Here is a 12,305-nt window from a genome sequence, read left to right as displayed (position 1 = left end):
ACATAGTTTGGGGACGCATTTTACCTCTACCTACCTGTCTGTGCATTGAATGCAAGTGAGTGTAATTCAACGTGGCTCACGCTACCAGACATGCAACGGCACGTTGCTTCTGCACCTACCACCACCACCTCCACTACCACCATCACCACCACCACAACAACAACTTTTTTGTGCTAAGTTAATACTGGATCCGGAAGCGCTTTCTACTCTACCTTTACTTGTGTGTCCTGTGCATGTTAGTTCTGTCTGTCTCCCTCCCTCCTCATCTCTACCTGGATCCGTGTGTCACTATTGCTAGTGCACCATCTATTCCAGTTAATCATTTTGAACCATTGATCGTTGGATGACCATGCGTCTGTATACAAAATGAATCCTACAATCGTCTGAAAACAATCTTGCTCTGGTCTGTCAAATGGGGACGGTGGTTGAATCCCAGATAATGTCTCGCTCTCACAAACCATCACCGGATTTCTCTTTCCGACCAAGCACTGCCCTGGCACAATACGCTGTGCTAGAATATCCACAAAAGTTTGGCGAGCAAATTGATTTGAAATAGTCAATACCTGATACACTGGAGCGACAAAATGAAAGTACCGGCGTTATTGTTGTTCAAGTACATCGCTAGTGAATGGTGAATAGTTCTGAGAGCAATGTATCATTCTTCCATCATAAAGCTTCTGGCTGTTATTTCATGCCTCGACATCTCCGGATAAAATTTATCATTGATCACATAACCCTTTCAGTCACGATCATTAAAACTAGTCTGTGATAGAATGCGAACACATTTAGCTATGTTTCCGGTCGTTTAGTTATGTTGCAGTCGGTCACCTGAACAAAACTGCTCATAGATGAATGAAACTTGCAAAATGTGCGCCAGAATGACGATATATTAGTTTGAACATATCATGAAGGAGCTGTATGCTAAAATACTTTAAACAGAGTACAAAGAAAGAAGACAGAAATTCTGCTACTTTACATTAATATTTTTTTGTTTTTTTAGCATCTACACAAAGTATGAATAAGTTTCATTTATTGTGGTCGATATTAATATACAGATTTTAATAAGGACAGTTTCAGTTGTTAATAAGTTTGCGACGGATTGGCAGAACAAATAATGGAATATGGAGCGAAGCTTCCTCTCAACACTTTTGACTATATTCGGTTTACAGTTAAAGCATAAAAAGGCGAGAACTGCATGCATGGTAGGTCGACTGTATAGAGAGGAGCACTACAACTTGGTCCCAGTCATGATCATCGATACATCGATTTTGTTTTATCGATGTTAGTTCACACTCTCTCTCTCTCTCTCTTAATCTCCTTTAACGTTCTTTCTTTCTGTTAGACTGTCCCCTTCCATACTTCGCATTCCTACCCCATTGTGCGCTGCGGGTAAAAACTAAAAACAAATCTGAGAGCTGAGAACACCTCTCAGTACCCTAGCTAAAACAAAGATATCAGTGGTCCCAAACTTGAAAAAAAATGGTATATGCTATTGTATTTTTTTTTTCTCTTGCTGCTCTTTTGTTAAGTGCACTGAGCTCATTTGCCAATGAGATTTATGTGCCTTTTATTATTACTATTATTATGTACAGGGCCGGGGACTGCAGTACGCGATCTGGTTCTTTCTGAAAACATGAGGCGGACTTCTCCTTCCTTACTGTTTTATGTTTTGAAGACTATTATTTCTCGTAAAGGTTGCAGGTAGAACTCGGTGTCGGTTGTAGTTATTTCCTTCCTTGTGACGTCTGGAGGGCGCCTTGACTGGAGGGCTGATGTCAATGGTTTGTCAAAAGCTTAGAGGGCAGGAGGGGGAGAAAAACAAGACTTCATGCAAGACTGAGCTTGCTCCGCTGTCACAACATGTACTAGCTGTAGGTTTCTGAGATGTCCAACGCATGATATACTCATAAAGTCTTGGTTCAGGTGTCTGCTGCGAGGCATAAAGCGCTGTGAGTCGTACCCGTGCTGCAGACGTGGGGCAGGTACCCCGCGCACCCGGCACAAACTAAAATCGATGAAGCCCAGGGTTTCGCAGGAACAAGTAGGCAACCGTGATATGACTCCATTTCGTGTTGTGTGGTGCATGTGGTCCAACAATCAAAATGTGACTGAGATTGCAAAGGTCCATTTGGGTTTTGAGTAGCTCTTGATGTCAGGTGCAGGGTGAGTGCAAATACCAAATGGCAAACCAGAATAACAGCACGGATGTGAGTGGTGAGGACTATGCCAGTGTGCCACCCCGAGCGACGTTTCTTGCTTTGATAATTCTGTTGTCACTTGTGGCAAATGTGCTCCTCATTTCTGCCATGTGGCACACCAGGAAAGTTGTACAGAATGTGCAGAATTTCGCCATCATCAACATGTCAGCGGTGTGTCTTTTTGATTGCGTTTTCAACATGGCCGTAGTCTTTGGATCTCTGTCAGTGGGTACCTGGAACTTTGATGATGCACTGTGCAGATGCCACTTGTTTGCTATGACAGTTGTGGTGATTCAGACCATTCTTCTGCTGACACTTCTGACAATTGACAGATACCTGGCTGTGAAACTTCTTCACAAATATGACTTGATGTTGTCACCACTATATGTGAGTTTATGTGTAGGTTACACATGGATTCAGACTCTTGCATTTAGCATTCCATTTCTGACAAATTCCATTGCGACAGCCTTCCATCAAAGCCTTCATGCTTGTTCTGTTTCCAACGAAACGCCTTTGGTATTCACCATTGTTGCATCAGTAATTTGCTTCTTAGCACCTGTTATAGCAATTCTTATTTTATATTGTTTGATATTCTATCTTGCATACAAGCAGCATCATGTGTTGAAAACACTTGCAACACAAAATCATTACACTGAGCAGCTGACAAGAGAATCACGACTGTGGCAGGAAATGCTGACTGTGAGGTATGTTGCAATACTTTGTATCCTTTGGTTGATATTGGAGGTTCCATACATCATCACAACCTTTATGCATCAGTATCATTTCAGCAGGGAGCTTGACTTTGTCATTGACTATCCTTCAAGTGTTGATGCTGCCTTCATGTGGATGCGTTTCTCATATTCTGCTTCCTTTCCCATTACAACATATGTGTGGCGGAAAGAATTGTGGCAGACTACAAAAGAATGTGTTATTTGCCGCAGGAGCAATTCAGTTGTTGATATAGAATCAAAAGCAAAACAGGGCTCAAGAACCACAGCAGTTGCAGAAAACTCATCTAAGATTCCTTCTAGGATGAAGGACCGAGAACAAAAAGAAGAGCCTCTTACTATTTTGTCTTTCAATGTACCTGTACTGTTTGCTACCTCTGAAGGGATTCACATTGAAACGCAACACAGTGATGTATCTGACACAGAATTATTTTATGCTGAAATTCTTGACACTGCAAAATCCACTCAGAAACAGCGTCTGAAAGGCCGCAGACTGGATGTCGGTGACCCTGAGGCTGATGATTTACCTATGTCATTGAATACCAGTGATTATGACTCTAGCACAGAGGAAGACCCTCCATTCAGAACTGTTTCTGCAGGCCAGGTGAATGGGACACTAGATAGTAGCAAATCTGCAACTGCTATCGACATAAAGAAAGACCAGAAACAGGATATTCTGTCTCAGCAAAAGAGTTCCACAGTATTTACTCTTAATGGCAACGATTCTGGTCTGGACTTGAGCGACACACCTGGGTCATCTACAGAGAAACAGTTACAGAAGCTAGTTGAAAAATCTCGGACACGTGCTTCCACTGAAGCATCACCATCTTCCAGCCAAATAGATGGTGATGGCATCAGCAATGATATGGAACAAGAATGTTGTAAAAACTGTGACTGCATGTTAAGACATAAGTCAGAACATTGCCCCCAAACATTGCAGCAAAAGCCAATAAAGCTTAAACCATTAGAAAAATCAAAAAGAAGCAGAAGTAGAAAAGAAATACAAAAGAAAAATAAAGAAGCTGTGATAGCCAGCAACAGAGCTTGTGACAAAACTGCAGGACAAAATGAAACTGTACTTCCAAGTGAACAATCTAAACATCAGCTGGAAACTGAATGTGAGATTGAGAACAGCCAAAAAAAGAGTGTGGTGGAATCCAAAAGATCTTCAGGAACTGCTCGTGGTCACAAGAGAACCATGACATCAGACAGTCAGAAGCCTTTGATGGATTCAAATAGTTCTCAGAGTTGAGCAGCTTGAAAGCACAGAGTTTTTGATATATATATATAAAGGTAGTGGACTACTTGGTGTTTTGAGAATTATTTATTAGTGTTTGATCCATTGTAGAAACTGTTGATTTGTTACATATTGACAGATTTTATATACTATTTTTTATTTATATTTGCCCGCAAATTTAAACACTAACAAACTAAAACTGAAATAAAACCTTGACCCTTAAGTCAGCATATGAAATCAGATGTTACTGATTATTAGTTATTAGTATTTCCAAGAAAGATTTTTGCAGTTTTGTTTAATTTGTGTGATTTTAGGCTAGTTTTATGTCAAACATACTGTTTCTGACACCACTGTTTCTTCCAGTTTGACCCATTTGCAAGAATGATTCAGTGAGATAGTGATATTCACTGTGAAGTGTTTATGTACACAAGCCCAGCTTTATTCTTTTGTAATTTCGCTTGTTTAAAAATATTAGACTTCCACAAATAGCAATGGTTTATTTGACTTTGGCCGCGAGCATATTGGTTTTTTGTCTACATGTGGGTCAGTCACATTTGACTTTTCTAAAGCATTTGAAAAGGTCTCCAAAACATTCATCTTGCTTCACTACATTGATCATTCGGCTTATTAGAGGGACTTAAATAGAACAGTATGGTTTAAGAACTGAAACGAGGTGCAGAGCAAGTACAGACAAGATTGTATAGTACTTGAATTTTGTCAGCAGTCCAAATCAAAGGCATGACAGGGAGTGGTAAAACTGTGTGCAGTGGTGTATAAATGTCAAAACTTGGCAGGGTTGATGTCTCCCCCTTCCCCCTCAAAGCACCTGAGCGACATTCATTGTCATTAACTTCTTGGCCTTGTGGCCATCGTTAGGTAGAATCATATCCGTGATCGAAACATTTTATCATACAGCTGAAACTACATTTGTTCTTACTCTTACTTTACAATTATTTCCAATCTTTTAAGAAAAAGAAACTAAAACTTTGAAATCTTGCTGATTGTATGATATCAACCTTGACACCAATAGCAAAAATGTAAAATAATTTTTAAATTAAAAAAGATTGTGGGTGACTATGATAATGAGGTGGTATGTATGAAATAGAATTTTGTTAATAACACGAAATGTGTAGGAAGAACCTATAAAGATTAGAGTTTTACAGTAAAACCCTTAACAAATGTTTGGAGCGATTGATACCATGGTAAGGTCTATAAGCAGTAAAGACATTATATCTTTTTGTCCTTAATTCTTTCAAAATTATGATATATCTAGAACAGCATTCTTTGTTGTGCTAATTTTTTTTTTTAAAGTCAGGTGGTATATATTTACTTTTTAAGATATTTAGATTATGATAACTTTCTAACAATCATTATAAGGCTAAGAAGGTTTAGATTGGCTGAATTATCATTGTTGACGGTGTCATCAGTATTTGCATGTGTGCGTTTGCTCACAGTTTAAATCATGCATAAATGTTACTAGTTTGTGGTTGTTATGGAAAGAGACAGTGCCAACTAATGAGCAAAAAAACAATAAGTACAGCATTTAATAAACCACAGAAAAAATAAAAAGAAGCGGCAAATAAAAACAAAGCATGGGTATAACAAAAGGTGTGCAAAGGGAGAGATCATGTGAAAGCTGTGGAAGGGCCTCCCAAAACTGTACTAAAAGACTTGCGAGTACAAATTAACAGCTATAAGATATCATGATTTATGTAAAACATTATGAGCAAATGTTAAGAAAGGTGCTATATAAATCCTCATTATTATAAAAAGAAGAGCAGTTGAGAAAAGCTAACAAAGTGCATAAAAATTTGTTGAACCTGCTAGAGATTAGGACATGCAGATAAATGTAAATCCCAGTATCTTGCACATGTTTTACCTATAGAAAGGCTTTGTCCCTATATTATATGTTTTTGAGTAAACTGTTGTTAAGGTTTAGGAAATAGTGTTCAACTGTACATTTTGGCCTTCAGACGATGACTGTTCAGTGCTCATTCATCATTGTTTTCAGACCTTGAATATAAAAATCAAAGATTTTTCTGGATGTCACAGAACTTTGCATCACGTTCTTGAGGCTGTCGTGTTTATGGTTACTATTTTTGATATGCAGGTTATTTTACAGTGATATATTTTTTCATGTTTCATTTAATCCTACAGTTGAGATCCTTGTCTCCCATTACCTTTATAAAGTAATGCTACAATTTGTTGGTTTTATGGGTTTTTTAAGGACTGGTGTCAACTATAGTGATTCACTGGAATCAGATATTTTGATAAATAATTGGATGTTTACAAATTTAGAGAAATTATATATAGAAAAACATTGGAGTGTTACCACAAGCATAATGTTGGAGGTTTCGATTTTATGGTAGCAGTTCAATGTCTGAATAGATTAAACAAAAATGCACCTTTGGATTAGTGTCCATCTGTACCACCATTCATGTTTTCATATTAGATATTGTATGATATCTGCATGACATACATTGGTAAGCATTATTTGCATCCACATTTTACTTTTTTTTATAGTAGTGCCGGTACTTTCAAGTGTCTCTATTATTTCCTTGGTGGGAGTGATACAGTGAACTTACTACAGCATTTTTTTTTTTTTGTTCTGCAAGGGAAAAGAGGGGATTGTGTATTTGAATCAAGAAATGCTTACAAATGTCATGAAGGTTTACCATATGAATGCTGTCATTGTCATGCATATTTCCAGTATAACATTGCTGGTTTGCCCTTTAAGGCATAGCATTCAGTTGTCTTGTGTTTAACTATTTTGGTCATTACATTGATCCTATTGTTTGGTCCATGTAGTTTTTCTACAAAAATATACACAGAAAATAAGGACATTATTTTCACTCCATACAGGTTACAGATTTCTGCAAAGATTATATTTTATTTCTGTGATCATAAATGCCATTGGTTGCATGCCAGTGTCTGTCCGTCCAAGATGCTGCAATACGATATCTATTTTTTATTATACCATTATTTTATTTTGCTATGGTATAAATAATATTTAATGTGGCTAGGAGTTTGTCCTAAGACCTGCATAGATGCCAACTTTTTAAAAGTTAAAAATGTTTAGCTAATTATGAAGACAGCCTTTTTTTCATTTGTGGACACAAATGTAGGACTACACACATGATATTCTTGTGGCAATGTTCAGTGTTTCCAAGAATAAAATGCCAGAATTACAAAGTTGGTTTATGTTGTTGATTACAGAACAATGACTCATTTCCTATTCTCTCTACAGGCTTCGAAAAAATTAAAGAGGTAAATCCTAAATGGTAATACAATCCATTCCTGAAGTAAGGGTTGTGCTCCATCACGTCCGGATAAAGGTCTACCATGCACAATCAGCTTGGGACTTTAACACTATTTAACAATTAGGGTCTTTACAGATTTTTTTAAATCGTGTAATTAGCATTTCATTCTGCATGGTGTGACCTTTGTTCAAACTTTCTCTTCAACGATTCTTCCTGAATGTTCATCCTCACTTTTCTGGGTTTTTATTCTGCTCAGGGAAAGTTGCTTTTCTTCTACATTTGGAAGGCTGAAGAAAGAGTCTGCCGATAATGTATCATCAAAGTGCCACTTAAAATGACTGTGTTGGGCAAGAGAAACAGACCTATCGAAATTGACTAAATTATCCAAATACAAATCAATCACAGAATGAAGATAAGGCCATAACAGCAACAATTTACATGTGAAATTTATTCTCATGTTAAACTAATCTACTTAAAGACTTGATTTTTCATTCTATAAGCCTGACTTGCTGCTATCATTTACACAGCATGAAAATCTTCATGATTAATTCCTATATTACCAAACGTCACACAAGGAAACTTGAAAAGCTTGTACTTTCTTCAAGATTGCCAAAGTTCCTGAACTGCCAATCTTTCTTGTCAGCCACTAGACATTCATAGAAGAAATATAAACAGTCCATTCTCCTGAACACATATGCATGCATGAAAATTTCAAAGCATGTCTTCTGAGGGCAACAATATTAACTTTCTGTTTCATCAGAAACACAGAATGTCTTCATTTTTAAGCACAAGTTTTACAATTTCACACTTATCCATTACTCATGAAAAAAACAGACAAACTTCTAATTAACAAGTAACTTTCATGTGGAAAGACCTGCTTTGGTTTAGATTTATGAAAAAAGAAACTGCTCCACCATCAAAATCTTCAGATGCAGACAGTCAAATGCAGCTGATACATTTATTTGACTTTCTTAAAGTACTCCTGGGATGCCTCTGGAGATGGTTTGATAGTTCGGGGTTGGTGTCTGGATTCCAATTGGCTGGACACACTGCAAACAAATGATAGACTTCTTGTTATTATTCTTGCAAAATTCTATTGCAAAAAAAAAAAAGTCCTTACTTCTCTGTTCTATCACATATTTAACAGCAGCCTTCACAAAGCAACAAGGTTAAGGTGACAGAAAATGCTTAAAAAAAAAAAAAAAAAATTAAACCCAAAATGCAATTTACAAGAGTTTTAACAGAATACTCCAAGAAATAACATGCAAAAGAAGATTCTGATTCCAAAGAGCATTCTTATTTTTCCCGTGCTGGACAAGTTTACTAGGCTTACTGCAGGGTACCATAATTTTGGAGTTCCCTCCCCCCCACAACCAAAAAAAAAGCCGTGCAGTTTGACAATGCCATCTGTGCATATCATAACAAACTTGCTTAAGCTGTGGATAGTTATATAAACAATACAGAGAAATAAATATTTTGATCAAAGTTCATCAAATGAAGAAAATGTTAATAAAAGATAAGAAATTACCAGACTGTAAGAGTGAAAATATTTATAATTCAAACAATGTAAAATGCACTGGTATAGATCTATGATACACTACCTTCTCCATGCTGATCTGTATACTGGAACGCCTTCACAAGTCGCAGAGTTTCATCCACAGATCGACCAACAGGCAAATCATTGATTGTCACCTGACGTACAATGCCCTTAGGGTCAATAATGAATAGGCCTCTGCAACAACAATGCAAATATTAACTGCCGTTTATATCAAATATCCATACAGAGGCAAAATCTTTATTTAACACCTACAGTGACATAAACCACAAACTTCCGGCTGAAATGTTTTGAAATTTACCTGAGAGCAATGCCAGCATTATCTATCAACACTCCATAGTCACGAGCAATAGTTTTGTTGAAGTCAGCCAGAAGAGGGTACCGCAAACCACCAAGACCTCCTTGCTGAAAGGGTTCAATGAACCAGTCACCATTCATGTGTAAAGAAACACATTTAGTTGCTAGCTAGACAATACTTTAACATATAGATATTTAGTTTAGGAATTTAGACATTTTTCTTTACTGCTTCAAAACATTTACTAATATGCTGAAAACTTGCATAAGCTTCCACATCACAAATTTGTCATAAAACAGTTTCTATTTTAAAAAAAAATCATTTAAAAATGTATATATCCTTGCATACCTTTCTAGGTGTATTGATCCAGGCAAGGTGACTGAAATGTGAATCTGTAGAGACACCAACAACTGCTGCATTAAGGGCTTTGAACTTTTCCATGGAGTCACTGAAGGCGATAATTTCTGTTGGGCACACAAAAGTGCTGCACAAATCATAATTACCATAATGAGCCTAATAAAATTCCAGGGTATTCTGCAATATACATGCACACACAATAAGTGCTTCTGATGCTGTGAAAAGGATATTTCATAAGTAGACCAATCATAAAAGGATTGCTAGACTGAATGTTGGTTCAGATGGAAAGGTCATCACGAATTGCGCGTGTGTCTTGACCTCCGTGGCGGAGGCTCCGCTGAACCCCTGTGACTGAGTCACCTGAACCCCTAGGGTTCAATTCAAACCCCAGTTAAGAACCACTGCTCTAGAGCATAGATTCTCCAAATCAGACAGTAATGAGAAAGTATACAAGCAAGTTTATATCAAATTCCAAAAAAGTACCAAAAAAAAAAAAAAAAAAAAAAAGGTGCATCAGCATGTCTTATAAATTGACTATACAATGAAAATTTTTTTAAATAATATAATAATAATGTGAGCTTATACACTGCTATGACTGTAACACTGTTATCAGTGACACTTATTTGGTAGGTAATTGAGGGGACAGGCACAAGCTGTACCATGCATTCACTAACTGGCAGATCCTTGGATCTTGCTTCACATAGCCAGTGCTTTACTGTTTCATTTTCATTGTCATAAAAGATTATGCTTTCTTTAAAGTTTCTTCAAGTCGGTGGTGACCTCATTTTTCATCTTTATCGTGGAATGGTATTAAGCTTAATCCAGAGAATCAGTCTATCCACCACCATAATATGATGCTTCATTATGACTTCACACACTCTAACTGCTTAATAACTTGTTGATCAAATGTTGATTTGTAGCAGAAGACTCTCAAGACTTTGCTTTCTTTAAAATGATCACGCTTTCTACTTTGATTTGATAATAGGAAGAGGAGCAGCAGACACTGACAACAAGTTATGAAAATGAAGATGGAAAATAAATGCGTACCCCTTGGATATGCCTACATTAACCAATAGTTTTGCACAGTTTGATCATTTGAAACTGGGTGACACTGCTGGGAAACTTTAAAAAAGTGACAGATGAATTTTATCTCTTAAATTTCTGTGTCTGTGTTTAGTAGATGTCCACCAGTAATAGGTCATTTTGTGTTGAAAACTGATCAAGTAGACCAAAAGCATCTAGACACAGGTGTCCACTGGTCAGAGGGGCCACAAGATGGCAGATTTGACTGTGATAAAAATGTTTGTTATACAATTTTAACAACTTGATAATAATGCTTTAAGTGTTACATTTCTCACACTTACAAATCTAAAGGATAGAAGAACAGCACAAGGTACTGCCCCTTGAAGTCAGACAGCTGAAGCTCCTTGAACTGTCCATCCACCACAGCTGTAGTTTTGAAGTCTGGAGCAGGATGCTGCACTCTGACATTCTGAAGCTTTGCCCCTGTATGAAACAACAGACAATAAGCTTTTCCTGCAAAGTGCAAGCCCCTTTTGTCAGTGTTGACATTTATTCATAAGCAAGAATATTTTCCCACATTATTGTGTTGTATATGTATTATTTCTTTGTTTTATTATCGTGGCAATTTGAGGAGTCAATAGTATGCACTTAGTCAAAATTTTCAACTGACCAAGGGAAAATGATCGTGTAGCAAGAGTCCATGGAAAAGATGCCTTGATAACTCTGTTGACACAGCCGTGGTGTATACCATTCTCTTTAATAAGGCTGGCTATTCCCCTTGACAGACATCGGGCCTGTATTAAAAAAACATGATAAACATAATATTTTTATACTTAAAGGGGGAAAAATAAAAATCTTTCGGCTTAAACCTTTATATAAACATAATGTATTTATTTGCTGATAAGTCTTTAACGGCACACGAAATATTTTATGTCTGAAATTGTGTAAAATCATTGTGTCATTAGCAGCAGTTCAAAGATCTATCAAATCCAATCTTATTGTCCGTCCAAGGAAGTTCAAGAGAGAATTTTTTCTTTGCTAATAAGCCCAACCACAAATGCAAACATTATATGAGCATAGCAAACTTAATATGTGCATAACATAATTGCCAAACATATCCATACAAGGCATTCAACACTCATTATCAGTCTTTGTTTGTAAGTGACACTTTGCACAAGTGTTTAGGTGACACTAAGTACGTGGCGCTGTTTTTTTTTTTTTTTTTGTTTTTTTTTGAAGCAAAACCTCGCGAAAATCTTTCGCAACTTTCAGTTTTACGCGACCTTCGAATTTCAACTCCGCTTGAAACGAGATATGTGCGACAACACTCTGCAAACGCAGACGTGCCAACCAAGCTATCAGTATTTTTAAGAATATCATTCAAGGAAATAAATGAATATCTTTCGATTGTATATTTTATTTTTTGTTAAAGCTGGACACTTACACCAACGAAAAGAGCACCGTTGACAAAAGTCATTGTGGAATTATTGCGTCTGCTCCACACGTTCAAGCTCTCGATTGATAAGCACTATTGGTATTGAACTAAATGAGGATAATATTATATGCGTTGTCACTAAGAAAAAAAAAACCTACACACTATATTGCTAAAAGTTTTTATGTCTTAGGAACAAGACTTTATTTATGTTGCTTTA

At 36.9% G+C, this 12,305-nt stretch overlaps 2 protein-coding genes across 2 annotated transcripts; one reads left to right on the top strand and one right to left on the bottom strand.

Annotated features, from left to right (window-relative positions):
* The first annotated feature begins 1,478 nt into the window (after positions 1 to 1,478).
* LOC112564647 (beta-2 adrenergic receptor-like) lies at positions 1,479 to 7,355 on the top strand. Its single transcript, XM_025239604.1, has one exon. It carries the CDS (start codon positions 2,181 to 2,183, stop codon positions 4,176 to 4,178), a length of 1,998 nt encoding a protein of 665 aa, XP_025095389.1. The 5' UTR covers positions 1,479 to 2,180; the 3' UTR covers positions 4,179 to 7,355.
* A 496-nt stretch (positions 7,356 to 7,851) lies between these two features.
* On the bottom strand, positions 7,852 to 12,220 carry LOC112564648 (peroxiredoxin-2-like). The gene is given in 8 exon segments (XM_025239605.1): positions 7,852 to 8,440; positions 8,443 to 8,472; positions 9,025 to 9,155; positions 9,280 to 9,383; positions 9,622 to 9,757; positions 10,995 to 11,136; positions 11,324 to 11,447; positions 12,098 to 12,220. Coding segments are annotated over 8 exon segments (759 nt in total). The 5' UTR covers positions 12,131 to 12,220; the 3' UTR covers positions 7,852 to 8,381.
* Positions 12,221 to 12,305: the final 85 nt, after the last annotated feature.

This window comes from Pomacea canaliculata, linkage group LG5 (assembly GCF_003073045.1).
Source record: "Pomacea canaliculata isolate SZHN2017 linkage group LG5, ASM307304v1, whole genome shotgun sequence".
In the NCBI taxonomy this organism is placed as follows: Eukaryota; Metazoa; Mollusca; class Gastropoda; order Architaenioglossa; family Ampullariidae; genus Pomacea; species Pomacea canaliculata.
This window is presented reverse-complemented; position numbering and strand designations above follow the sequence as displayed.

Coding starts and splice junctions, on each gene's coding strand:
- LOC112564647 (XM_025239604.1), top strand. CDS start 2,181: ATGGCAAACCAGAATAACAGCACGGATGTGAGTGGTGAGGACTATGCC.